Genomic DNA, 27,636 nt, shown 5'->3' with positions numbered 1-27,636 from the left:
TAAGGATGTAAATCTTTAAAAACATAGACAATACTTGTTGGATCAATCAATCAGTAGGATCAATTCATTGCTGGTTTTGGTCTTTTCATGGTATTTGTTGACAGTAAGAAAAATATAATAAAATATAATATCACCAGCCTTATACTTTAAGTACATAATCAGTTACTGCTAACTACCCAAAACATCTTGCTTTAAGCACCCTATTCATCTGAAAGTGTATCACTTTAATTCTACTGGTTACAAAGATCTCTTACGAATGCAGTCAGGCAGCGTCCGCAGGCAGTGATCTTGAACTCTCCATAGAGATCCCTAATAGCTCCGGTGGTGAAAAAGCCCTCCACAAGCAACAGCACTCCAAACACAAAGAATCCAGCTGCAAGGCCATAGATGATGTACTTCAGGATGTCAATACTGTGGAGAGAACACACACACACACACACACACACACACCCACAGTGTCAATGATTAATGTGTATTTGTTTATTTTAATGCTAGACTGCATCTTGAAGTGTTATTTGTAGACTTAATATCTTCAGCTAAATCACCATGGTGATTGGGTGGGTGTCTCTTCTAGAGAGATGTGTCCATCTGTTAGAAGAGCTCATCTCTACTAGCGTTACCTTAGATGTCCAGAAAGCGGCAGCCCCAGGCCTGATAGCAAGCCTGTTAGTGACAGCATTAGCATAGCCTTGTAGGCAGTTGATACAGAGTTTATCCCTGTTGAATGGTGTAGGAAGGCTCGCAAGAGCATGCAACCGTTGTGTTGCCCACTTTGCTATCACCTCTCCCAAGTGCAAACCGGTTTTCGACCCTCACTAGCCCCATTGGTAGTCCTGTTGGCCTGCGTGCCTCTTCTGCCTCTTGCCCACAGGGTTAAACAACGCGTGCTAGTAATAGGGGACTCCATTACCTGCAATGTTAAAATATGCCAGCTGCTGTTTATTGTCTACTCCCAGAGCTTCCGACATAGAGGCTAACCTGAGAGTGCTGGCATCACGTAGGGAGAAGCGGGGGACTCAGGCAAACACCATCACTAGTTTTAGTAACAGAAAGATGAGTTGGCATCAATTAATTGTCTCTGGTTCCTTACCCATGCAGGGTAATGATGAGATGTACAGAAGGCTTACTTCTGAACTGCTGGCTGGCTCGTTACTGTAGTGAGCAGGGATTTGGTTTTGTCATAACTGGCCTTCTTACTGGGACCGCCTCAACCTGCTGAGAGATTAGGCGCCGCTATTTTATCTAGGTATATAGACAGGTGTTTACCACAAGTTTGACATTAGGGACTTAATGTAATTAGCCCAACTAAATGTGTGAATCACAAAAAATTAATTATCATCCCCACTGCTGACAGTGGCAAAGTTTCCCATAAAGTACCTGATAAAGTCTTACAAAACAAAATATCTAAGGTAATCACAATTGTATCCCCACACAACAGAATAATTTGTCACTTACGACTGGCAAAGTCTCCACTAGCTTTAAGACTGCTGTGGTTAAACTTAAGAAACCACACCTTGATTCAGGATCTCTCAATAATTATGGACCAGTCTCTAACCTTCCATTCTTTTCAAAAGTACTAGAGAGAGTTCTGTCTCAGTAACTTTTAGCCCACATATTTAACAGTAATCTTTTTGAATCTTTTCAGTCTACTTTCAGGGCCTGTCACAAAACTGAAACTGCACTTACTAAAGTGATGCATTATCTTCTGCTTACCATGGATTTGGATTCCACCTCAGTGCTTCTATTACTGGATCTCAGAGCATGTCACAGATATGCCAGGCTCCAGCATCCAGTAATCACCCACACTTGCTCCCATTTATACTCCTGCTCCCCATTAGATCCCAATCACAGCCAGCATATAAGCCCTGCACTCACCTCAGTATGTGTCTGACCTCATTCATGACTAGGACTCTCCACACTACTTGGCATTATGCCTATTCTCCCTCTTCCAAGCGATCTCCCTCTTCCAAGCGATCTCCAGTCTTCAGTGAATCTTACCTCCTACGGACTTCCCTATCTGTGAACAATTAAACTCGGGCTGTCATCTAAATAAAATCCATTCTGTCTCCATCTCGGTGTCCCCTGCCTGTCTGTTCCATAACAGTGCAGCTTGTGATACCATATCAAAAATCAATTTGGCATCTCTGGCCTGGCTCTTGTGTGGTTAAAGTCCCAGGTTTCTGAAAGAACACAGTGTGGTTCCTATAATAATACTACATCAAACTTTTCTGATTGTAAAATATGGAGTACCTCAGGGCTCTGTTCTCGGCCTTCTGCTCTTCTCTCTTATATTTCACCTCTTGACCAAATTATTAGTCTATTTGTTAGCTTATAGAGCCCCATTGTGAACCCAAAAATGTTGCGTACGCCAAAGTTTTATGTTAGAAATGTACAGTATGGGTCCCCAGCATTTAGAAACAGCTAACTTACATATGTTGGGCAATTTGCATAATTAGCATAATCATCATAATCACCTAATATGGACAATATTTCAGCAACTGCTTGGCTGATTTGGACAATATTGGAGTGGTTTTGGGATCACAGTGTGTATGTAGTGCATATTTTATTACAATCTTCTTATATATATATATATAATATACTTATAAACCATCTCGATTAGCCTTTTGCTAATATGATATAGGAAAACCTAATGAATTCTTCTCCAGATCCATAGTTAGCATGCTAGCTAAGTTAATATATTGTTTTAGAAATACATATTTAATCATGTTACAGGAACAGCTGACATGACAATGGAAATGTGAAAATTAAAACTGGATTAACAAATCCTAGATTCACGCAATTTAATTTATTCCTTGTTGGTGGAAGTCAGCCTTTCATTTTTATTATGATTTGAGGAGCTTTTATTATTCCAATTTTATTTAAATTTTAGGTGTTAATAATCAGGTGCATACATCTGACTGCCGCAAGCTGCAGCTGCACTGTAAATTATCAAGATGCATCATCTACTAATTATACAGAGAAGATTTAGAGTCTAGATTTATTCAAATTTAACCTATACAAAGATAGATTTGATCATGCATTCATTAAAATTTGAATTTATCCTTATACTAAGCATTGTTTTATATTTTAGGTCATGTCAGGCATGCAGACTGCAAATGCAGACTTCAAAACATCCAGATCCAAAGGCATAGCTCTTCTTAATAAGAGTGAAGGGCTCTGAGATACAGCTATAGATGAGACTTTGAGTCAATTATGATAGACATCATTGCTACCCATGGTGCTCTATCAGCCTCCGTATTATGTCTGTGTGTTGTTCGCTCTCAAGTATCTGCCTTTGAGTATTCGAAACACTGTCTGTTCTGTGGTCTTATTTGTGAACCTAATGACCCCAAACACCCTGAAAGGTGGAAGCCAGTTTAACAATGCCAGACTGTAGAGAGACTAGGCATTCCATCCTTCAAAGACATCATCTTGTCTAAATGTGATGAGTGCCAGGAAAACTGGGTGACTGGTGTCGTGGATCTGCTTGCAGCTGATGCCCAGCTTCACACCAAGTGCTTCAATGACTTTAGGAAGGTGCCTATTAACTGAAGTGCAAGTGCTAGTTGCAAACCAGTTTATAGCTGCTTAGGTGTTGTCATTGACTACATGAATGCAAAGAAGTTGGTGACCTGGACTGTGTCAGAGTTAAAGTCAAACCCTCCTGAAAGCTTGTCTCCAGTCTTGTGTGAAAGGAAAAGTGACTAAACCATCACTTACACTCGCTCAATGCATTCAGCAGCACATCAGTAGGAGCTGGATTCAGATAAGTCTGGGGCTTGCTGTAAAACTCCACCATAAGCATGGTAGCTCAGAACTGGTTCAGAACCTAAATGAGCGCGAGCATTGTCACCTACCTAAGATAAAGTCCTATGGTTCTGGAAGTCAGCTGCCAAATATGCTTATGAGGACCCAGATAAGTACCTTCACACAGTTGGCCTGGAGAGGCACAATGGACCTATCCACAGTTGGGGTGATAATTTTGATCTTGTGGTCTTCACACCCAGTGGTGGTGCCATGCCATGGCCACTCAGTTTGTGCAGAATCCAGCAGTTGTTCACCAGAAGAGCCACTCTTGGTGGTGGGGTCATGTCGCTAAAACTATCCCGACTGACGAAGCTCGAAGCTGGGAAACTTTGTGTAGCAGATAAGTTTTGTCAATTGAACATTATACAGTCCCCAAGAAGATGACTCCACGAGCTCTAAAAGAAGTCCCAAGAACTGGTGCTATCCAAGATGCCATCAAACAGTGTCTCAAGAGCACAGAAGAAGGACGCTGCGTGGCTCTTTTTTTGAGGATATTATTTAGCCATAGTCATATTATTCTAGTTTAGTATGGTACTTGCCTTTGTTACCTCCAATACTCAATTGTGAGTCACCTCAGAGTGTATGGTCTATGAATTAAAATTTACATATTCTGCATCGTTTGGATAATTGTGTTCATAAATATCCTACAATTTATAACCAAGTTGAAGTTAAAGTTGTAGTTAATCTGTCCAATCCAACCGATTCAGCATCCTTTTAAAACTTTTACATTGACTGAAGCGTCATCAAAATCTTCCCACTGGGAGTTGAAATATGGCCATTTCTGGTTTGGGTCATTTTGAATTTTGAAAATGTCAGAAATGGATTCAGCATCCTCAATAACCCCCAAAACCACTCCAATGTTGTCCAAATCAGCCAAGTAGTTGCTGAAATATTGTCCATATAGGTGAGTATGCTAAGTAATGCTAATTATGCTAATCATGAAATGTTTTCTTGTCAGGCCAAGCTTCAAATCGTTCAGAATTCTGCTGCTAGAATCTTAACTAAAAATTTTCTTTTTCTATTCCTGTGTGCATTGACATGATAGTGAGCAGCTGTAACGAAAGAGTTTCCCCTTGAGGATCAATAAAGTATTTCTGATTCTGATTTGATTACCTTGTGCCTCTTACCTTTATCCTTCCGGTGGGTCGGTCTCAGTCTCAATTAATCTATTAAGCCTAGTACTTAATCCATGTTGGTTCTGGCGATGAGAATATTGTAAACTTTATGAAAATCACTGTGTAACACACTCTGTAACCCTCTGTTTATTTGTGTCCCACAAGCACAGCTGTATGCCCATCTCTTTCTCTCATCTCTCTCTCTCCCTAGTTTCTCCTCTTTGTACTCTCTTTTTGCTTAGGCTTCTCTGTGATGGACCGTCGGTCGTCCTGGGACCTCTCTCTCCGGGAAGAACTGTGATCCGATGCAGTCTTTTGCTGTGCGGTGTCTGTTTATGCAGAGATCAGAGGACGCGGTCTGTTGTCTTTTTTCCGCCTTTCAGTTAACAGCTCGGCATTAACTTGCTTCGTGCTTCTTAAAGCTAGCTGACAGGTTTTGTGCAATAGTCATTGGTGCTAAACTTTGTTGCAGAAATCTAACGCAGGCTCTCTTGTCGCTGCTGTAAGATCAAAACGTTTGGTTCAGCTGTGTGTTTCTGCTCCGAGCAGATTACACGGCAGTGGTAACAGACAGCCGTCTGCTGCGTGCTGTAGGCAAAGCCAGGAGGAAAGCTTGCTTATTTATTTTTTTTAAGAAATCTTAAAAAAAAAATGTTCTTGTTCTTCGTAGGGGGGGATCTGCGTAACACAGATCTCCCAAGGTCCGGACGTAGAGCGAGGAGGAATGAGCTTATGACAGAACAAATGCTGACACCTTTTATTGACCTGGTGACATCATGGGTCACAGGTCAGACTGGCCACTAGTGGTTGGGATGCTGCGTTCAATAGCTTTCAGGATTGTGGGACAAAATAGAATGCAGTCTCCTTATAAAGTTCAGTTAAAAATCACATACATTCATGAACTAATCTGTCCCAACATTGTTCATACTGTACTTTTATTATGTAGGTCTATTACACATGACATCTATCTGTCTGTCTATATGTCTGTTGTTGCTCTTCCTTTGGTTTTTTACCCTTTAATGGGGTTTTTTAGGGTTGAGGGGCTAAGGATAGAGGATGTTGTATGCTATACAGATTGCAAAGCAAATTTGTGATTTGTGATATTGGGCTATATAAATAAAAATTGACTTGACTTGAATCATGTTCCCTGTTTTAGTCTTACTGGTGCTGTATGGGCTTTTCTTTCATTTTGAATGCTGTCATTTTTCAGAAATAGGCATAAATACTAAAACAGTATTAAGGGTGTAAACTGTCAAAGAGCTTCATTCAATCAAATATTTGAAATGATATGAAGAACAAGTGCAAAATTCAGCTTGCTCAATGGTGTATCAAGATGCAATGTTTTAAGTGCACATACATGATGTCTGGTTTCTGACAATATCAGCAAATCTGTTATTGTTGCTGAATCCGTTTTTCTTTCACTACTGAGAAAATTAAGGCATTAACAAAATGCTCTCTACACATTCTGAACTCATTGAATACAAACCTTAGTAACAGCAGGCTACTGTGTTGGACCACATTTGGCCCTGACTTTACATCTAATGTAATGCCCTGACATTACATCTAATGTCATGACTGATAGAATGTTGTATATTTCTTAGAAAGCCCACTAAACCCCCAAAAGGCTACAATTGTCATTGCAAAAGTGATGGATAGAAATATAACAGCCTTACCAGTAATGTAGCTGAAAATGAAAAGTTTGTCCTGTGATTCAAAGTGTGATGATTTGTTCACTTTGATGGATTATCTCAAGCAAGTTTCAAGTCTCTGGAAGATGATTTTCTTAGCGCACTGGAACAAACACTGTTGCTTGGAAGATAGGAAATCGACTGAGAAACTTGTGGCATGAGTGTAATGTAATGTAATTTGCAATTTATAGTTATTGTGCTAAAACATGAAAACCCACAGGTAAGGTCCTTTAATCTTCCTGAGAAATTAAGGTAAAAACAAGTCTCTCACATGGTGAACACATCCAGTGTTTCTTCCGGGGCTCTGATGACTTCAAAGTAGTTCTGGAGGATGGTGACCGTGCCGCTCAAAGCCTCGTGGCCACACCCACAGAACAAGGCCACACCCATGTAGAGGAGAATAGTAGCGATGAGAGAGGCCCACGGCAGACTGCCCACACATTGCTCACAGCACTCCTTACAGCCTAAACATACACAAAAAGACAGACTTGTAATACTGACTGTATCTTTTACATACTGTAGCATGATGATTACAGAAGTCGACAGAATGTTCATATGTACTATTCAGATGATTCAGAAAGCTGATGGTGAATATCTTTAAGCAAGTATCACATGATGATAATGATGATATAAGGCACATCTATAACAATTTCTGTAGGCTTAACAATTTCAAGAGAATTACACAGCTTGATTCAAACAAAATTTAACAAATCAAACAGTCTATCAATAAAACAACTGAAATATCCAAGACCAACTATGTCTATACATACCCAAACCAACAGACGACAGAAAATATAAATGAAAACCAGTTCTAACAAAGTATGAATACCCCAGAGGAAGTAATGAAAGAATCACAGCTCCGTTGAAAGTGGTGACATGAAAAATATTGCGAAACATTTCCTAACTGCGTCCCGAAGTGTATTCATTAATTGTGAGTTTATTAATGATCAGTTTATGTTTTAAATTCTCTGGCTCTAGTTCATTAGCAGCCTTTTTCTCCTCCATGAAAAAAACTGTAATATTAACAAACAAAGCTTGAATCATATTACATAAATACACTTACACTGCTGAGACAATGCTAGGACATACATCAATCTGTGGCATCTGCACATGACTGGTAGTCAACCTACAGTAAAAAATGTTTTTGTATACATTAATTTGCTTATGAAAAGATTACTTTTATAGTTTGCAGGTACGGGCAAGAGAAGTGGCTCACTTTCCAAGAACACTGCATAACATTTTGGGAAATATGTTTGTTGCCATCATATCCAGAATGAGCTGAGACAATCAATATCAGTTTCATCTCTGTGTCCAGTACAAAGATACTTCCAGGATGTATGTAGCTTAGTTTAGCTTAAAGAATGAAAGGGGGAAATTGCTAACCTAGCTCCCATACAAGGTGGAAAAATAACCTTCCTACAACTCCCTAAGCTGTTAAAATTACACTGTTCAAACAAGAAAGCTTGTGTGAACCGTGTTTTCCATCCATTCATTGAGGAAATGGTCCTTTTTTAAACTGATGACACTGTTTCTGGACAGTGATGTTGCTGCTGTTTTAGAAATACTTTTGTCAATGATGTGAGCACCACAAACAGAATTCCATTCACCTCCACTGTATTAAGGTGGAGGCAGAATTTCAAAAACCTGGTCACATAAAACCAAAACTATCTGCATGGCTAGATGCTGCTAAAGGAAAGTGAGAAAGAGACGTTTGTTTGTCATTTGGGTGAAGTGACCTTATAACTTGTTTTCACATAACACACATTTCATAACTTACATGATGCAACTTAGGAGATAAGAAAATAATATTCTCAGTTACAGAAATATAAGCAGTTTTAATGAGACATATCCAAAGTTTGCAATAGATTTACAGGTTGGCCTCTATAGCCTCTCTTTACATTATAAAAAACTAAAAAGACAAACATAACGCCTTCTACACATCGAGATTGCATCAATTGCTACCAAAAATGATATTCCAGTCAGTACCATAAAACCATCTTCTTCCTATCCCATTATAGATGTGAGTAGACAACTGTATTCCACAGTTCCACATTAGTGGAATTACAATAGAAATGTTTGCTCTACTGCATCACATTGTACCAAACAGTTTTGGATTGGATTGTGACAGGGCTAAATTCAATCATATGAACCTACTTGGAAATACATCTAGATGGATCCAATCTTTTACTGCTAATGCTATTTTTTAGTGTCTCTCAATCAGTGATGGTGAAGATTTACTTGTGATCACTCTTGTGATATTTTTCTATGCTATCCTCCTGTGTTTGGCATATGTTGAGTTCTCCACCTCCCACATTATATAATTGTGCAGTGTCTATGAATGATGCACCAACAATTCATTTCAATGCAATGCATTTCAAAATGACTCACTTGTGTGAGTGCCTTTGTAATTGTGATTTGCTGCAGTTGCAACCAGATAAAGGGTAATAATCGCTTGGTGAGGGGAAAAGGCCACATTACTGGGGAAAGGTTTTCAGTCCAGAAATACTTCAACAACTCACATATCCATGTTCATGACAATGTGTTCCCTTTGAAAACATTTAAATTGTAACGTTAGGAGTGCAGGCAACACTATAGAATCTTAAAAGGTAAAAGGATTAGAAAAACGCAAATGTTTTCCTCCTGCACTTATTATTTGACATATACACACCTTAACATTATGTCTCTAGTACAACTGGAGCAGTGCAAATAGGTGTGTCGTAACAAATAATTCAATTTAATATGGACTGTTGTATTATGCGATTGTTTAACTGATCTTCTGTTTACTTTAATAAGATATTACAGTTAAATAATAATAATAATAATAATAATAATTATAATGTCAGCAGCTTTCAGTTCATATCAGCTTTAACACACTCATATGTGCACACATGGTCTTCAAAATAAGCAGACATGCAACCACTCCGACTCACTGAACCCTATCTATGTAGGCAGTGCGGCAATCCTACAGAAAGTGAGAGAAAGATAAAGAGAATCACACACGTATCCTTTCCCTCATTCACCTCCCTGTTACAAAGAAAGGGGTTTGTTTGTCTGCTTGTGTGTATGTGTGTGTGTGAGTCATTGTGCTGCTCAGGTTTAATTGACCAACCTTGTTGCCATGCCAACAAGGGTGTGGTAGGAGCCTGATGACCCACTTAGCCTGTAGCGTTGTCATGGCAACATCACGGCTCTGCGAACATTACAGTCACACTAATGCACATTTTCACACACAGGGATGAACATACGCACACAACAAAAACACTCACGCGCAACATCCATTTGCATAGACACAAAGTCTGTTCTCATTTGTTTTTTTGTTTTTTCCTGGACCAAGCCCGAGTGGGCTGTACCCAGTGGTGCTGGGAACCCTATTGAAATCATTCAGATTTTTACATTTTTTTATTTTTCCGTTGGTACTGCAGTCTACACCGTAAAAGGTATGCAAGTGAAATTCACAGGGGTGATATATACCCGTGCGCCCACCTCATACTCCGAAAATGACACATGTCCACAAGCAGGTGGCTGTATAATCACAATAATTCGCAAATTTGCAAAATATGCAAAACCTACTCGTTAGAACTCAATCTAGGCCGTGAGTTCGATCTGCACAAAATTTTGCATGTGGAATCTATGGACCCTCATGATCAAAAATTATCAAAAGAATTTTGATACTCCAAAAAATGCTCAAGTTATATCAGAACAACTTCCTAATGCAACCGCAAGGGGGCACAAGCCAGTGTCTTCTTGTGCCAGTCCCAAGTCTGGATAAATGTAGAAGGTTGTGTCAGGAAAGGCATCCGACGTAAAGCACATGCCAAATTAAAAATGCGAATCGTGAAAATGACTTCCATACCGGATAGGTCGGGGCCCGGGTTAACAACGGCCGCCACCGGTGCTGTTGACCTGCAGGGTACCAGTGGAAATTGGACTACTGTTGGTCAAAGACGAAGAAGGAGAGGAGGAAGGTGTGTTCGTAGGGAGAGAGGACATGAAGTTAATTGGTGTGAGTGAAGAGGATGCAGAGGACAGGGTTAGATGGAGACACATGATTCGCTGTGGCGACCCCTGAAAGGGAACAGCCGAAAGGAAAAGAAGAAGTATATCAGAACAACTTCCTATAGGTTGCAGTGAATCAGGAAATGATGTCATATCTCCACATAGATTTGGCCGATTAACACGAAACTTAAGTCAGTTCCTTCCCATGCCCCACCGAGGCTCATTGCAAAATTTGGTGCTAATCAGCCACTAGCTGGCGCTATAAATGCGAAAAGTTTATATCTCATAATCGCCACTAGGTGGCAGTGTTGGCAGTGTGAAAAAGTGATTGCCCCTCCTATTAAAACATAACTTAACGGTGGTTTATCACACCTGAGTTAAATTTCTCTAGCCACACACAGGCCTAAATACTGCCACACCTGTTCTCAATCAAGAAACCAATTAAATAGGACCTGCCTGACAAAGTGAAGCAAAAGCTAGACATCATGCCAAGATCCCAAGAAATTCAGGAACAAATAAGAAAGAAAGTGATTGAGATCTATCAGACTGGAAAATGTTATAAAGCCATTTCTAAAGCTTTGGGACTCCAGCGAACCACAGTGAGAGCCATTATCCACAAATGGCGAAAACATGGAACAGTGGTGAACCTTCCTAGGAGTGGCCAGCCGACCAAAATTACCCCAAGAGCGCAGCGACGACTCATCCAAGAGGTCACATCCAAAGAACTGCAGGCCGCACTTGCCTCAGTTAAGGTCAGTGTTCATGACTCCACCATAAGAAAGAGACTGGGCAAAATGGCCTGCATGGCAGAGTTCCAAGACGAAAACCACTGCTGAGCAAAAGGAACATTAAGGCTCATCTCATTTTTGCCGGAAAACATCTTGATGATCCGGCCATCTGTTGACCAGATGACTGTACATCTGTGACCTCAAGCTGAAGCGAACTTTGGTTCTGCAGCAGGACAATGATCCAAAACACACCAGCAAGTCCACCTCTGAATGGCTGAAGAAGAACAAAATGAAGACTTTGGAGTGGCCTAGTCAAAGTCCTGACCTGAATCCTATTGAGATGCTGTGGCATGACCATAAAAAGCCAGTTCATTCTCGAAAACCCTCCAATGTGGCTGAATTACAACAATTCTGCAAAGATGTCTGCCAAAATTCCTCCACAGCGCTGTAAAAGACTCATTGCAAGTTATCGCAAATGCTTGATTGCAGTTGTTGCTGCTTAGGGTGGCCCAACCAGTTATTAGGTTTAGGGGGCAATCACTGACTGACTCCATTTAATAAAACATTCATTGCTAATGTGCTGCATGTAAATTGTGGTTCTTTATACACACAAGTCATTCCATGTCCAGTTGGCTGTCACTTTTTCACTTAAAGAATAAGATTCAGGCCACATTAGTGAGACACCTCTGAGGCAGATGGACAGGCACAGAGACCCAGCCACTCCCTCCTGCCCTCCTATACCCCTTTCACCACCTGACCTGCTTCACCCACTTACTCACCTGCTCCACATTCCCTCTGATTACCTCAGTAGTATAAATACCAGCCCACTTCCACTAGTCCTCTGCCAGATTTTAATTGAGCTAAGTATTCCAGGGTTCTTGTTTCTTGCCTGCCTGAACCCCTGCCTGATTTTCCAGAACTTGATTCTTTGCCTGCCCTTTACCTGGTTAATTGCCTTCTTTGTTTCCCTGCCTGGTTTTGACTTCTGCCTGGTTTTGGATGAAAGATATTGGACACTGGAGTTAGAGCAGTCTCAATATTAATGAATGCACACAGAAGGATTCACAAATATATTTTGGGATTTATATACAAATTACATCACAAAAAAATGCACATAAAAATATTTTCTTATTGTATATGAATGGTCAGCTGTGGTTTAGTGGTAGAGCAGGTTGTCCACCAATCAGAAGTGCGGCGGTTCAATCGTCACCTTGGGGAAGGCTCCCGAGGGCTGTGCCTTCGGTGTGTGTGAATAATTAGTTAGTTTCTTTGGACTGATGAGCAGTGTGTGAATGGTAGTGTGAAGTGCTTTGAGTGGTCAGAAGGCTAGAAAAGTGCTATACAAGTACAGTCCATTTAGTGGTGAGCATAAAAGAGACTGCCTTCAACACACCCAGCGGACACTATGAGTACCTGGTGATGCTGTTCAGTCTCACAAACTTCGTCTTCCAGGCTCCAGCAAATGACAATCTCAGAGACTTTATTAATGACTTTGTGTTCATTAACCTAGATAACATCCTGATCTTCTCCAGATCCCAGCAGGAGCATTTGGAGCATGTGAAATGTATTCACCAGAGGTTCATAGAAAATACACTCTTCGTGAAGGCCAAAACGTGAAAGTTTCACATCTCCAAGATCTCCTTCCTGGGCTTCGTGGTGGCCGCCGACAGTATCCAGATGGACCCCTCCAAGGTAAAAGTGGTCCTCGACTGGGAAGTTCCCATTTTAATTTCTCTTTTTCTTATCACCCAGGCTCCAAGAATACTAAGCCGAATGCACACATTTACCAAGTGGAGGGCTCACCTGTCCAGCCTAGGGAAATTCTGCCTCCTTCCTGTGTCATTGGTATGGTCTACTTGGGAAGGTGAAAGGAAGGTAAAGAACTAGCTCTCTGAACACCTTGCTCGCAGTACTTGTCCTAGCAATTGTCTCTGTGTGCCAGCTGGTCTTCGCTCCCAGGTTCTGCAATGGGGACATTTTTCCTGGTTGGCCACCCAGGGGTGGCGAGGACTTCATCTCTCTTGCAGCAGCGATTCTGGTGGGGTTCCATGGAACCAGATGCTAAGGAGTTTGTCACTGCCTGTCCCTGTTCCCAAAACAAGAACTCTTGCCAAGCTCCAGTGGGGCTCCTGCAACCTTTACCTGTTCCTCATTGCCCTTGGTCTCACATTGCTCTGGACTTCATCACCGGCCTCTCATCATCAGAGGGTAACACTGTCATCCTCACTGTTGTTGACCGGTTCCCAAAAACAGCCCATTTCATTCCATTACCCAAATTACTTTCTGCCAAAGTCAGCAGAAATTATGCTTAGTCAGGTGTTCAGACTGCATGGCCTCCCTGGAGACATCGTCTCTGACCAGGGTTCCCCAGTTTACCTTTCGTATCTGGATTGAGTTTTGCAGCCTCCTGGGTGCCACGCTCAGCCTTTACACTGGCTTCCACCCTCAGTCCAACAGCCAGGCATAGCGCGTAAATCAGGCGATGGAGACAACCATGCATGGCCTCCCACAACCCAGCCTCCTGGTTCAAACAACTCTTCTGGAATATGCCCACATCACCCTGCCCAGCTCTGCCACTAGCCTCTCCCACTTCCAGTGTTCCCGAGGCTTCCTGTTTCCTGACAAGTAGTCGCTGACCTCTGTCCAGGCCTTTATTCATCGCTGTTAATGCACCTGGCGACTGACCCATTCCACCTTGCTCCGTACTTCTGCTTTGTCTGGATCAGTGGCTTAGCTCTGAGAGAGGATTATTGAGGTCTCTCACACAGACACTCTTTTCAAGTTGTGATTATTAAAACAAGATGATAATGCATGACTTTTGTTCAAGTCTGAAGCAGATCTACAAAAGGCTCTTTTTCATATGGATTATATGGATATGTTCTGTGACACACACACACACACACCATGTAAACTATGTACTACTGCACTATCTGCAAGGCTTTTTGCACTTTGTGTCAATGAACAGACCACTGTAATGTAAGAATCCTGAAAGCTCACACATCACAGGCATCTCAGTTTTCACCAGTCTGTCAAAGAGGAGATTAGCCGTCATCTAGATACAAAACTGAGCAAAACTGTGGGATAATGTAGTAATTTTTCTCTTTTCTGTTAATGAAAATATCAGCACCTATGATATTTGCAGGAAGGCTGTCCACTACAGCATGGATTTGTGAAAACTCATCAAGCATTACGATTATCATGAGAAAAAGGATACAGAGCAGCAATAAAAGAGAAAGTAGAAGGGGAAAGCCTCAGAGAGACCAATCATATTATAGTGATGATGCCTTTCAGATAGGCAGACAGTACCCAGGCAGGCTACACACAGGAGAAATTATTTTAACTATTAATCAGCTAATTTTGTTAAAGGGCACACTATTGGAATGGTCCTGTTACTGCTCATGTTTACCTGCTAAAATAAAACTACATTTGAAGTTAAACTGGGACTGAATTTTGAGGTGTTAAAACAATCTAGATCTTTTCCCAGCTGTCTAACAAATGTAAGAATTATAGAAGTTAGTTGCAAAGTAACACAAAATGTTCAACAACTGCATCACAGACCATCACAGGCATGGGTGGAGCAGTGATTTTATAAGTGTGGGGGTTTTAGGGGTGGGAGGTGACCACCACAAGCCCTGCTGCCTCCGGCCCTGTTCCAGTATCCACGATATAGATCTTAGTTGTAGGTTTAAAGAAAATTAGTGGTCATTTCCGTGTGTGTGAGCAGCCTAGGAAGTAACTGATACAATAACAACTTTTAATTTAGTAACAGCTAAAGGATCTGAATACTTCTTCCACCACTGGTCAGCCACAATTAGTTTGCATTAACGTTAAGTTTGTTGGCTTGCATTCGGAATGATTGAGGTAGCTAGTTAGCTAGCACAACAACTAGGATAGCCTATTTCATTTTATGTTGACTGGCTAATGTTAGCTGAGACATCACATAACAAGACAAGTTTCAAAAGAAATTCTACATTACTAACTAGTTAAATAGCCATTTTATACCTCTGATTTATTCTTATTCTCTAATCTGTCATCACAGCCAGCAACAGTGCCAGTGTCAGCGACAACAGCGAGTGATAGAAGCCTTTACTCTTCCCTGGCCTGGTAGGTTGGCAAAAGGGCTGTGATGGGGCATGGGAATCATGTTTCTGTGAAAGTGAGGGTGCCACAACACCCGCCTGATCACAGGACACTGAAACCTTCCACTGAAATTCAGACTTGAATTGTTGGGCTTGTTGGGCCTCGCCTTGCCTCACCACGTCAGAGACAAAGACAGACTGTTTAGATCCTGATATTCCCCATAATGATCCTGTACCTTTCACGTTTGGTCATTGGTCCCTGATTCCAGGGTGGTGCTCCATATTAATAATTGTTATCATATTAATAATTCTATTAATATTCATAAATATATTTGATATTTTTGCTAATAACCAAACCTGCCCTACCTGAATCCCAACAGACTAAAGACATTTCTTTAGCAGCTCTTTCACCCACCCAATTCAACACTACAGAAATAGAATACATACTGTAAGGCCATTAAAATAACAACTAATTAACTGTAAGATCTTCTTACAGTTAAAAGGAAAATCCCCCTGACAAACAATTCATAAAGAGAGTGTTATTTTTCTTTATTGTAAATGGAAAATTTGAACCAGTCCCCCCTTAAGGTAAACAGCAGAAAGACAGACTAGTGATGAGGTCATCCACAGACTAATGTTGGAGCTGCTCCAAAGATGGTGAAAACTGGAAAAACTGCCAGTCACCTTGATGTTTGTGTGATTATGTAGTGTAGGTCTGTGCATTGATGAATAATTAAGAGGTAACATCTAAAAAAGCACATCATACCCAGCAACGGGGTCAGCCACAACTCCTCACCGAGATAAATGTAAGAAGATAAATACCTCATAGAACCCGATGGTGGCGCGAGAGGGGTCATGTGGGTATTACAATCAAAAAGATTCATGCCCTTGGGAGGATGAACGTGCTCTGATTTTGAGATATCTTATGTAAAAAGATGACATTCTGACCTGCGGGTGGTACTAGAGAAATTCAATATCGAAAAGGTTAATTCTCTGGGGAGCATGAATGTGCTCAGTAAATTCCAAATTTTGGGCTGATGTTTGTGCAAGAAATGTGCGTCTGCCCAGACATGATATCTGGATCAAACACTTGGTCAGACAATCCAACCACTCGCAGAGTAATAAGATGTTGCAATCAGGGTTAAGGTTAGTCCAATTAGCTACAGTGTCTAAATATGATGCAAACATGCAGCAGAATGGACCTTGTGTTAAGCTAGTTTCCATTTCTTCTATCTGTTTCTCTCCATATTTCCTCCTCCCCTGCTCTCTCCACTCTTACCCACAGTCCTGTTAAGTCAATTTGTATTGACTTACTCTTCTCTCCATTAAGTTTCTTTCTATTAGTGGTCATAATAATGAAATGGATATGAGACAAATACACAAGGTCCACTTTCAGTTGTTTGACTCCTCAGTCAGTTTTCCCATTGATGTCTACAATAAATTATAAATATATGTTTAAAATTATTCTGGGCAAATAATCATTGCCTTTTCTGCAGGTTTAGGAAGTGGCCACATAAGTTATGCCTAGATAAACCATCAATCCCAAGCTAAGAACATACCATAAGCCCCTTCTAACTTTTTCCTGAAAAGCACTGTAATGAGTAATTATAACACATTCAGCGGTTATTTAGAGTGAGACAATCTCTAGTCAGTTCTTTCCTGGGAAAAATCGCATGAAATTAAATGTTTTATGTCTCCTATTTGACTGAACTAAATTTAACAATGACTGGATAACTAGATTGAGTTGTGATGTGCACCTTGTTTAGACAAGAGAAGAGACTGTCTCCAAAGAAGTAGTGCTACAAACTCAAACTCAATAATCACAATTTTTCTGAGACCCTTCTCCCCCTGCCAGATTGTCCTAGTTAAAAAGTCTGATTAAAGACGACATACCATTAGTTATCTATGAGAGTTACTTTGGAATCTTAAGTGAAGCCCAAATGATATACTTCCATGGGTGTAGCATGTATTCAGTCCACAACCATCCATTATGTTCAGGGTCAGGCCGATTCCTTTCTGTTTTGAGGATGGTAATAGTAAGAACTTACATAAATCCAGAAAGAACAAGTGTCATTAATTCCATATACATCTCTCCCATTGTTACATGGTGGACTTCTAAAAGCCAAGGCACCCTTTTTTTTTTGGACATTGATAGACACAGCAGAGACTTTAGAAAAAAGGACATGCCATCGCTAACCTAATGTGGACAATTACCGAAGTTCTGTGAAGATATAATAAGTGAGGTGTTCTTTAATATATATTAATATATAAAACAAGTTTGAGGTTTGAGGAAGTATTATTTTATTTCCAGTACCCATGATCCTGTCACTTTGGTTTCTCATTTGTTCAAATTAGAGTAAAAGTATTTAAAGCAAGAAATTATTTTCATGTAAAAACATTTTTCTCTCTGGCTGTGGGTACTTCACTACAGCTGGGAACTGCAAGGCTAATTTCTGATAGGGCCCAATCTGTTTTGGCTATTAGATGATGGAGACTTTAAATTTTACTTTTTAATGAAAACACACTTCATGTTGATTAGGTTGTCGATAAATCTATTTCAGAGGAAGGCACTGGGTGAGAAATTTTTTAGCAGCCACTTTCTGACATAACATCTAATCAGAGGATAAAGGATAAATAGAATGCATTTACAGTATATCACCACAAATTTTAAGAAGTAAACCATCTTATACGTCGCCTAATTCTAATTATATTGCTTTTTTTTGCTTCAATCTATCTGACATTTAATTCAGTTTGCTTTTTTAAGGCAGCATATCAAGTGGCTTATGATTTGATTTGATTTTAAGACTTAAAGGACAACATTTGCATATTTTAGACCATAATAAAAATATTTTACATCATTGCAAATCATGTTACAAACTGCAGTGTTTTAAATGGTTTTAATTATTTTTTCTGACTTCCCGGGCAACTATTGGCTTTCACTCATTTCCATACAGTATGAAAAGCAGACTTATCACAGTGAAGTTATCACAGTGAAGCCCAGACTTATCACAGTGACGTCCAGTAAAGTCTATGCTTTTTTTTTTTACATTGTCGTCAAGACAAGATGTTCAATGTGTGTGTTCACAAGTTTCAGGAATGTATTAGATTTTCATATCACACGGAAATGAATGGAAACCAGTGCACATACAGGACACATACATTCGCGTGCATTGATAAATGGTGAGCAACAGTGTAATGTTTACAGAATTCTTTAGTTAAGGAGATAAAACTTGGTAAAAACATGGTATGGTCCTTTTATCTACACACAAAGAAGTCAAAGGGATTCCTCTGTAACGTTTTACATATATCAGGTGAGTGATGTGTGCTCACCTGTGTTGATTGCTCCTGCTCCATTACTTTAAATGTAAATATGCAGGCTAAATGAGTGGGGTAGGAGTTCAGTTCATCTCAACTGTGTAAGGAGCAAATACCATTAAAACTGTAACAGTAACTATCCAAAGAATGCTTGCAGTGAAGATAGTTACACATAAAAATACACAATCATGCAATTATCTGTCATCATAACAACATCATTAACAACTCCAGTAAACTAACCAACCTTGCTGAATCTAAACTACAGATTAGAACTCACGGTATTAATTTATAATAACTTGAGAACAAATAAATGACTAGAAATATATATATATGTAACAACCTGAGATTTCCACTTGACCCTAACATGAAAAAACAAACAGCCTGAAATTTAGATAAAGAACCTGCCTTTCCAATTAAGCCCCACAAATCTCTAAAAGCAGTGCTAAATCCTCAGCAGGATGACCTGCTACAGGAAAAACAGATCAAAACCTCTCAGTGTGTCTCTGTCACACTTTCTCTTTCAAATCTTTCACACTTTCAGATTAGATTAGAGAACATGAAATTTTAATGATCCCTGTGGAGAATTTGGGGGTTTGTTGATGCAACAAGTCCTAACAGGATACAGTAAATAACATAGATAAGAAATTCTTATATGAGATGATGCAGCTGATGATGAGTTTCAAAACCAAGTTCCCATTGATCATGGAATTCCATCAATATTTGTATTTGGAGAAGTATGACCCAGACCAAAGCCCCTTTTGGACAGGATTTATTGCTCTAGGGGAGGTGGGGAGATTTTAAAATTATAGGTCAGTGATTCTAATTCCGTCCCGAGGGCATATATGGGTGATGTTTCACCCCCACCCCAGTAAAAAGTACAGCCATAATTACTTGCTGTTTTCGGTGAACTTGCTGGTCCTACTGTAAATTACATTCCACCACGGCCTTGTGTTTTAAAGTGGATCTCTGAGATTTTTCTGCATGAAGAACTGCTCGTCTACTTTTTTTTATCAACTCAGTTTGATGTTTGTGTGAAAATGAAGGAAGTAAAATGTTTTTGCTAATTTGATAGATGGAAACATGCTAACACCAAGATAGGCCTATTTGGGACCAATATGACAACAGAAAAAGCCATGAGAAGAGCAAGAGCTCATCAAATGGGCTGTTGTAATGTCAGCTACAGGAAGGTTCTGGTAATCTCTTTTGACCCATTACAAGTATGCTGAATTAGCTAATAGCAGTTCCTGTTATTCACAGATTCGAACTCCTAAGCAAATTGTTAAAACACAAATGACGTCTCTTTCCTACCATAGTAAGGTAGACAATGAGCTACATTTTTATATAGTGCAGTGTCCCCAAAATCACTTCACACATCACTGGTCTCCTGTTGGTAATACTACAACACTTATTTTTGGGGAAAAGGCTTTTGCATAATTTTGGGGAATTTTGATATTCAATACATACAGTGTATATTGTCCCCAAAATCACTTCACAAAAAGTGCAATGCCGAAAAGAGATACTTCAAAAATATTCAATAACTTCACTCTTATACAGTGCAGTGTACCCAAAATCACATCACACATCAGGGGTCTCCTGCTGGTTATACTACACACAGTTTGGTGTGTAGTACCATAAATTCAGTTCAGCCACCAGGGGTCTCCTGCTATGCTTATTTTGGGGGTAAAAGGGCTTTTGCATAATTTTAGGGATTTTAAATATTAAAAACTTTAGTGTAGTGTCACCTTAATCACTTCACACCTCAATGGTCTCCCAATGGTTATACTACAACACTTTAGGCTCCTAAACCAAATTTTCATCCTTCACAGAAGAAGCAGTTTAGTAAATAAGATGGATACTGTGTTTGAGTCTGTACAGTATGTCAATTCATAAAGCCTAAACCAATGCTCTGGTTTGTGGAAAGCAAATAGGACACCTTCCTACATGGTTTCAATGCTAAAGAGATTCTGGTTAAAATTAATCAAACTTATGCAAAAAATCTTTAAAAACTAGGTGGTTTTGTATAACCATCAGGGGTCTGCTCTCCAAACGAAGTGTTGTAGTATGACCAACAGGAGACCACTGATGTGTAATGTGATTTTGGGGACACTGCACTGTATAACAGTGAACTTATTGGATATTAAAACACCCCCAAATTACACAAAAGCACATTTCTCCAAACTGAGTGTTGTAGTATGACCAACAGGAGACCACTTATATGTGAAGTGATTTTGGTGACACTACACGGTATAAGAGTGAAGTATACTGACTATTTTTGTAGTATCTCTTGTCTGCGTTGCACTTTTTATACGGCCCCTGCGCACTCGGCTGTACATAGAGGCCAATTATTTGTCCAGATCGGAGGACGGCTCGTTTTGGTGAAAATTAGGTTGTAGCTCGTTGTCTACCTTACTATAGTAGGAAAGACAGGTTGTTTATGTTTTAACAACATTTCACTTAGGAGTTATTGATCCAGGAAGTTTGAATCTGTGCATATCTTTCCAACTTTACCAAACTTTTGCAGTTTGCTGTTCATACAGACAACTATGTGGATTTTGGACGTTTATTCGTGATGGACATCGAAGATAATGATATCCTCAAGAAGTGTGAGTCACAGTAAATGATATCATTATCTATCATAAGATTTGACTGAGATATGACTCTGAGAAAGTGACTCAAATTCACCCACACAGTACCTTCAATCCTCCAGCACCCCTCTCTTTTGGCTTTGTCCTGATGAATGTCCATGTCTATTACAGACCTCATCTGTAAATTTGCAATGGCACGATGATTTAAATTACCGAGGTGCAGTGAATATCTTATTCCCCACCTCCCCCTGTAATGTTAATCCTGTTGCAATAGGGTTTAAGAGAAGCATAATCTCAGATAACAGCACCTAAACGTCTTGCAAGATAATAATAATATTCAATACATTTGGGAGACACTGTTAAAATTTAAAGCATCACGTGAATTGCTGTCAAAGTGGTAAATAACAGCGGTAAACTGGTTCCATGATATCACTTCTACACATGCTGGACAACTAACAAACAATGTATGGTAATTATACGGTGTGTGCATGTGTAAATGATTTTAACAGCCTACATAATAATGATAAACATACAGCATCCAGGCTGCTGACAAGACCTAACAGTGGAGGTTATGTCTGGCTTCCATTATTATTTTTTCCATAAATAAATTATATGGAACTTTCTGTTATGTATATAAGTAACTGTATATATTGTTTTTATTTTTACTTTTATCCTATTCTAATTTTTAATATATATAAAGGTCCATCACCAGCTGACACAACTTCAGTATACCAGAAACTCTTTTCCCCCGATGGAGGACATGATCTGGACAGTTTACATAAAAGTTATGGCTTTGCTACTGTAATGGCAAGAACAAACAGACTCTCTGATATAATAACATAAGATGTTATTATAATTGTTTGGCGTCAATACTTCATCTGTGTATGATTGTTTGGATTGCGAGATGAGAACAGCACACTGATAATGATGACATGGAACTACAAAACATCCTAGTGACTGTTATGTCCAGACTTCAGGGACACTCTTCTCCCCGGGTTGAGGAGCCTGACCCTGAAGACTGGATAAATACCTGATGCTCTTTGTGTGGTATTAGAGAAATATATCATGTTCTTTCACAAAGGTTTTATGTATTTTCACTGTTCAAACAGGTGATATGAAAAACCTGGTTCATTTATCACTCTGACTATGATGATGTGAAAGAGTTTTGCTGGTAATAAATAATGACTGTAAGCAACACAAGACATTTCTGTTTCACAGTCAACTTCATGATAGACTCATCCCACCAAAAAGCACCACAGAGCGCCACAGGAAGTCATTCCTGCCTGTGGCCATCAAACTATTTAACTCCTCCCTCTAAGGGTTAGTCTGTATGACCCTAGGTCACTAAACTGGACATTGAGCATTACATCTCCGCCATAATTAATAATAATTGTGCAATATTCTGAGTACTACTTCCGTGCAATATTAGTTTTCCCTTGTTAGTTTCTTTTCTTATTTATTGCTACTGATACTATATACCTCAATTACTCTTGACAGTACATGCACCTCCGCTTATTAATATTATTTATTACATAATTAGTGACATTGTATTTTATACTGTACTTCACCATCAACCAGTAACCCACTTGGTACTCGACACTTAGTTTATCTTATACTTATACTGACATGATACTTAATTTATTTCTGACCTGTTTATAGTGTTTATAGTGTATCATATCGTTTTCTAGTACTTTCTTCTGTGTGCACTGACGTAAAGACGAGCTGCTGTAACAAAGAGTTTCCCTACGGGGATCAATAAAGTATTTCTGATTCTAATTCTGATTCTGATTACAGTATTGACAGATCACAATACAAGTTATACAATATTCTCTACAGCATTTTAAAAGGGTTGTAAAAAAAAAAACAACCCCAATTTAAAACAAAAATGTAGCAAGTTTGAAGGAGCTACCAGCCGCTGCATCTACATGCGCAGCCATTGCCATAGCAATATGGCAATAATTGTTTGACAAGTAAAAACTTCTCAAGTGAAAAGAACATGATTGCCGATGTTGTTCATTTCTCCATGATTTCGGATGAGATTCCCACTTTAACATGTGCGGTGGTGAAGTTTTTGGTTTAGAGGCGGTTAAAGTGACAGGAGTTAAAATGGAGTGTGTCAGAGGGTGAATAGAGGTGCTACAGCAAGTATGAGAAAAAGAGTGTGTTTGAACATTAAAGCATGTAAACCTAGTAGGGCCCAAAATTAAAGTATGAACCTAAAAATTAGCATAATATGGGACCTTAAGGAGAGACAGAGGTAAAAAATTTAACAAATAAATATTACCATGAAACTTCCCAGTTGATTATATACATTAAGACAATTATTTTTTTGTAGTACAAGTTTTATGAAATTTTATATTTAAATATGCAAATGAGGCATTATCTAATTAAAATGTGCTAATTTGCATACATTTCAACAGAAATCTGAACATTGGGTAAAGCCAGGTTCAAAATTCTTGTTTCATTTTGTTGTCAAAGGTTTTTACAGAGGGAATTTGGGATATAGGGCTCCAGCAGCGAACTTCACTGCTTGGACCCCTAAATATTTGTATTTATGTTCTGTGTGTGTAGTGTGAAGGGGGCCACAACTTTAATTTCATTGTGCAGCCCTGTGCTGTAGAATGGCAAATAAATGTACCTTGAACCTTACATTCTGCTCTACAGCCAGTCTTTTTCATTGGTCCAATTCATGTGATGTACTTGCCAGTAATCAATGGCAAACTCAAGGCAACACCTGGTAAGTAATATATGGTCATGTGATCATTTTCAGCCTTTATTACTTGATGACCAAATGCATCAAAAGTCTAGAGAACTTCTAATGAGAATCAATTGAGTCCAACACCAATCAGCAACACAAAGTTTAGGTCAAGGTTTAGGTGACAAATTCAACACTCTGGCTGTGATTAGTTTTTGTTCTAATTGTGTTGCATAATTTCATTTTTAACTGGTTATCTAATTCGAGATCATTCATGTAATCAATTTTTATTATTAAATTGGACTTAGACTGCTAGATTTAATGGGTATGCTGTGTAATAATTAGTAATTAATTAGACTCTTAACTAGAATTTAGAATCCTAATGTTGCATTATGCACAGCTGAATTGTTCATTATTAATGATATTAGCCAGGAACACATCGGCAACACACCATCAGTCACATGTGCCAGTCATCTTGTCAGCCAAGCTCAGCAAAATAAGCAAAGAAACAGCCAGTTTTTCTAAAATGTTATCAAAAGTGCAGAGAATTGCTCAGTTTGTGCAACAAGCTTAACAGTTAAACCTTGATTTAAACTGATAAAACCATAAGACTGTTAAGACCTAAACCAGATCTCTGACATATAAGCAAATGGACACATTTTCTAAATAAGAAACTATGCATCCCAGCATTAAATATGTGAAAAGTATCATCAGTACTATCACTATTAAAATTAAACTTAATTTATCTATTAAAAATGAAGGCCATGAATGTCATACAGAACAGTTTCTCTTTTCATGTCTCTTAACAGCCGCTCTGCATCACTCGCTTATTCTGTCCTGTCTTATAGATTCACACTTTCCTCCTCCACTTGCCATATTTCCTCACACACACACCTGTATTTTTTCAGCTGTGTGCATCCCATTTATTAAAACTAGAAGAAGAGGGAGAGAGAGGGGGGAGGCCACTGAGAACTAAACTAAATGAGGATGTAAAAAGAAAGCAATAAAGATGAAGAGAATGAGACCGATGTGGGATGGTTGACAGCAAGAAAATAAAAAAAAAGAAAAGAAAAAGTGTCTGGAATGCAAAATCATGCCTCCATGCCTGTTCCTCACATTAATCCACCTATCATACAACAGACGACAATTCCATAATGGTATTACCATACATACAGCGCTACATACATTCATACGGTGATAAATGCAAATAATCATTTATTTTTCATTAAAAACAACTCCATCGTTGTTTGCATTTCTGAATCTGTGTTAGCAGCACCGCTTGTGTTTGATTTCAGACTAAAGGTGCATTGAAGAAAATGGACACACCCATTATTGCCGCCACTAACAACAACAATGATACGGGAGGATGCCATAAAAAACATGCATACACTATCTGCAAAAAAACAAACAGAGATTACCTATGATTTAAATGGATTGTGTAAGATATGATAGATAAAAATGAATGGAGGAAGAAAAATTGTTTAAAAAACAAAAGGCTGGGAATGAGCGAGGAAGAGAGGGAGGGAACTGAGAGTGAGATAGAGGTGAGCAAGAGATGAGTCAAAATAGAGGGTTAGGGAGAGAGAGGCAGACAAAGACAGACAGAGAAAACAAGAAAAAGACCTGCAGAGGCAGAGAGACACACTGATAGACACAGAAAATCCAGTCTGAAACATACTGAGTCAGAATGACTGAAGAAAAAAACATAAAGGGAAAGGGCTAGTGATAGAGAGGAAGAAAATGGAGGGAAAATGGAGGGAGAGACACAGACAGCAGAAAAAAAGGAGATAGAGTGCGAGGGAGAGAGAAGAGGGAAAGGCGTTCAGACAAGCGTGAAGCATCAACAATGGAGGCTAACAAAGAAAATCCCAATGGATGCATCAATCACTGTTCGACATATCCCTCCTCCCTCTGATTTTTAGTCTTTATTGCAAGGTTTTGTCCCAACTCCCTCCTTCTATCACCCTCTTCTACCCCTTTCCTCCCCCCTGCCACTCCCACCTCCTCCATCCATCCATCTGTCCATCCATCTGTCTGTCCAGCCTCCAAAACACCAACCCTCCAGTGTCTGCCATCTCTTCTCATCCTAAACCCAAACAATCCCCTTATTTATGTATCCAAAACCACACAACAAAATAGGGTTGTATAATCCGTGGTATTATCATAAGCAGACATATAGATGGCATGATTAAAATTCACAGCCTATCTTTCCATTTGCTTGGAAGAACGATGAGGAAAACAGTCTATGGGAATTGTGTCAAGAAATTGTGCAAATTAAATGACAGACAAAATACAGACAAAAATCTATGCTTTGTTTTTTTCTGCAAGGACATGTATACTGTCTTCTTTCTCTCTGCCCACAACATACACAAAAGGAATCCCATGATACCGAGAGGGATGGATGAACAGAACAATGATAGAATAGCACAGCTGATGAAAGATACAAATTAACAAATTGCTCTTCCATCCTACCTTTCTGGCTTTGCGATTCATCCATGTTTTCCTCCATTATGGTAGGTTACAGTCCCTTTGTCTCTATTTAGTGTGAAGCTGTTTAAAGCCCTTGCTAGCTCTCAGCACAGTGTGTGTGTGTGTGTGTGTGTGTGTGTGTGTGTGTGTGTGTGTGTGTGTGTGTGTGTGTGTGTGTGTGTGTGTGTGTGTGGGGAGGCAGTGTGTGTTAGTGTGGCTTTGCCTCCCTGCAGATGATGGAGGCTCAGGGAAGTCCCTGTTCCAACACTGCTCTCTCTCCTCACTCTGCCTATCTGGGCTTCTTCTAGCATTCTATCTCTGTATGTATCTATAGCTCTAGGTTTCTATACAGATATTTCTTTAAATAATGTATGTATGAAAAATAGAAAACCTGAATGTAATCAGCAAAATTCAATAATATTTTCTTCAAATAAAGCTTTTGTTTTTTTACACTCAGTTGAATTGGATTTTCATTTTTGAGACACTGTTAGACAAAATAAAAATCTCAGAGAAAAGTATTATAAAGCATGGACAAATGAGAGCAAAATTATATGCATGGCTAGATCCCACTAGACATAAGTGAGAAAATTACAGTTTAAATACGCTTATTCCCATTCTAGCCGAGAGTTAGATAAGAAGATTAACACATTGTGTCTTGTTTGTTTAATCTGTACACAAACTAAAAAGTAAAAAAAACAAGTTGTGGTTTTACACTGGAACTATTTAAGCTGTAATTGATATTTTCAGATGAACACTGGATCAAATTACTATGTGTAGAGCCACTTGTAACAAACCCACAGTTCCACTAAGCTCTAGAGCTTTTTAGTGTCTTTCAGCTAAATTTTTGGGGTTTACACCTGCAATTTTAATATTTTTGTTACGTCTCACTCCTCTCATCGTCCATGTTTTCAGCAGCATGCAGTTGTTTGGTGCATGGAGACCAAAACACTGCCAAAAGATGAGTAAATATTGGACTTACATTTATCAGGTGACCAGAAAATACGACTCCAAATGAACGCTAATATTATTCTATGTCTGCTGGATTTGGAAATAGGCAACTGTTTGCTAACACTTTAGCCATAACAACTTAAGGACATTATATGGAGGCTTATGTGTTCATTTGTGAGTTTTTCTGTCAACACAGGACCAGATGTGACAT

General features: G+C 39.3%; 1 protein-coding gene across 1 annotated transcript in view; it reads right to left on the bottom strand.

Moving 5' to 3' along the window:
* gpm6ab (glycoprotein M6Ab) overlaps positions 1-26,776 on the bottom strand; it is a 35,844-nt gene extending 9,068 nt beyond the window's left edge. Inside the window, exons 1-3 of the mRNA XM_044186027.1 lie at positions 26,481-26,776; positions 6,882-7,074; positions 255-411 (exon numbers count right to left, since the gene is read on the bottom strand). Of these exons, the coding sequence (XP_044041962.1) occupies positions 255-411; positions 6,882-7,074; positions 26,481-26,517 (387 nt within the window). The 5' untranslated portion in view covers positions 26,518-26,776. The remainder of the gene's footprint in view (positions 1-254; positions 412-6,881; positions 7,075-26,480) is intronic.
* Between the last annotated feature and the right edge of the window lie 860 nt (positions 26,777-27,636).

The sequence above is a fragment of the Siniperca chuatsi genome, linkage group LG3 (genome assembly GCF_020085105.1).
Source record: "Siniperca chuatsi isolate FFG_IHB_CAS linkage group LG3, ASM2008510v1, whole genome shotgun sequence".
In the NCBI taxonomy this organism is placed as follows: Eukaryota; Metazoa; Chordata; class Actinopteri; order Centrarchiformes; family Sinipercidae; genus Siniperca; species Siniperca chuatsi.
This window is presented reverse-complemented; position numbering and strand designations above follow the sequence as displayed.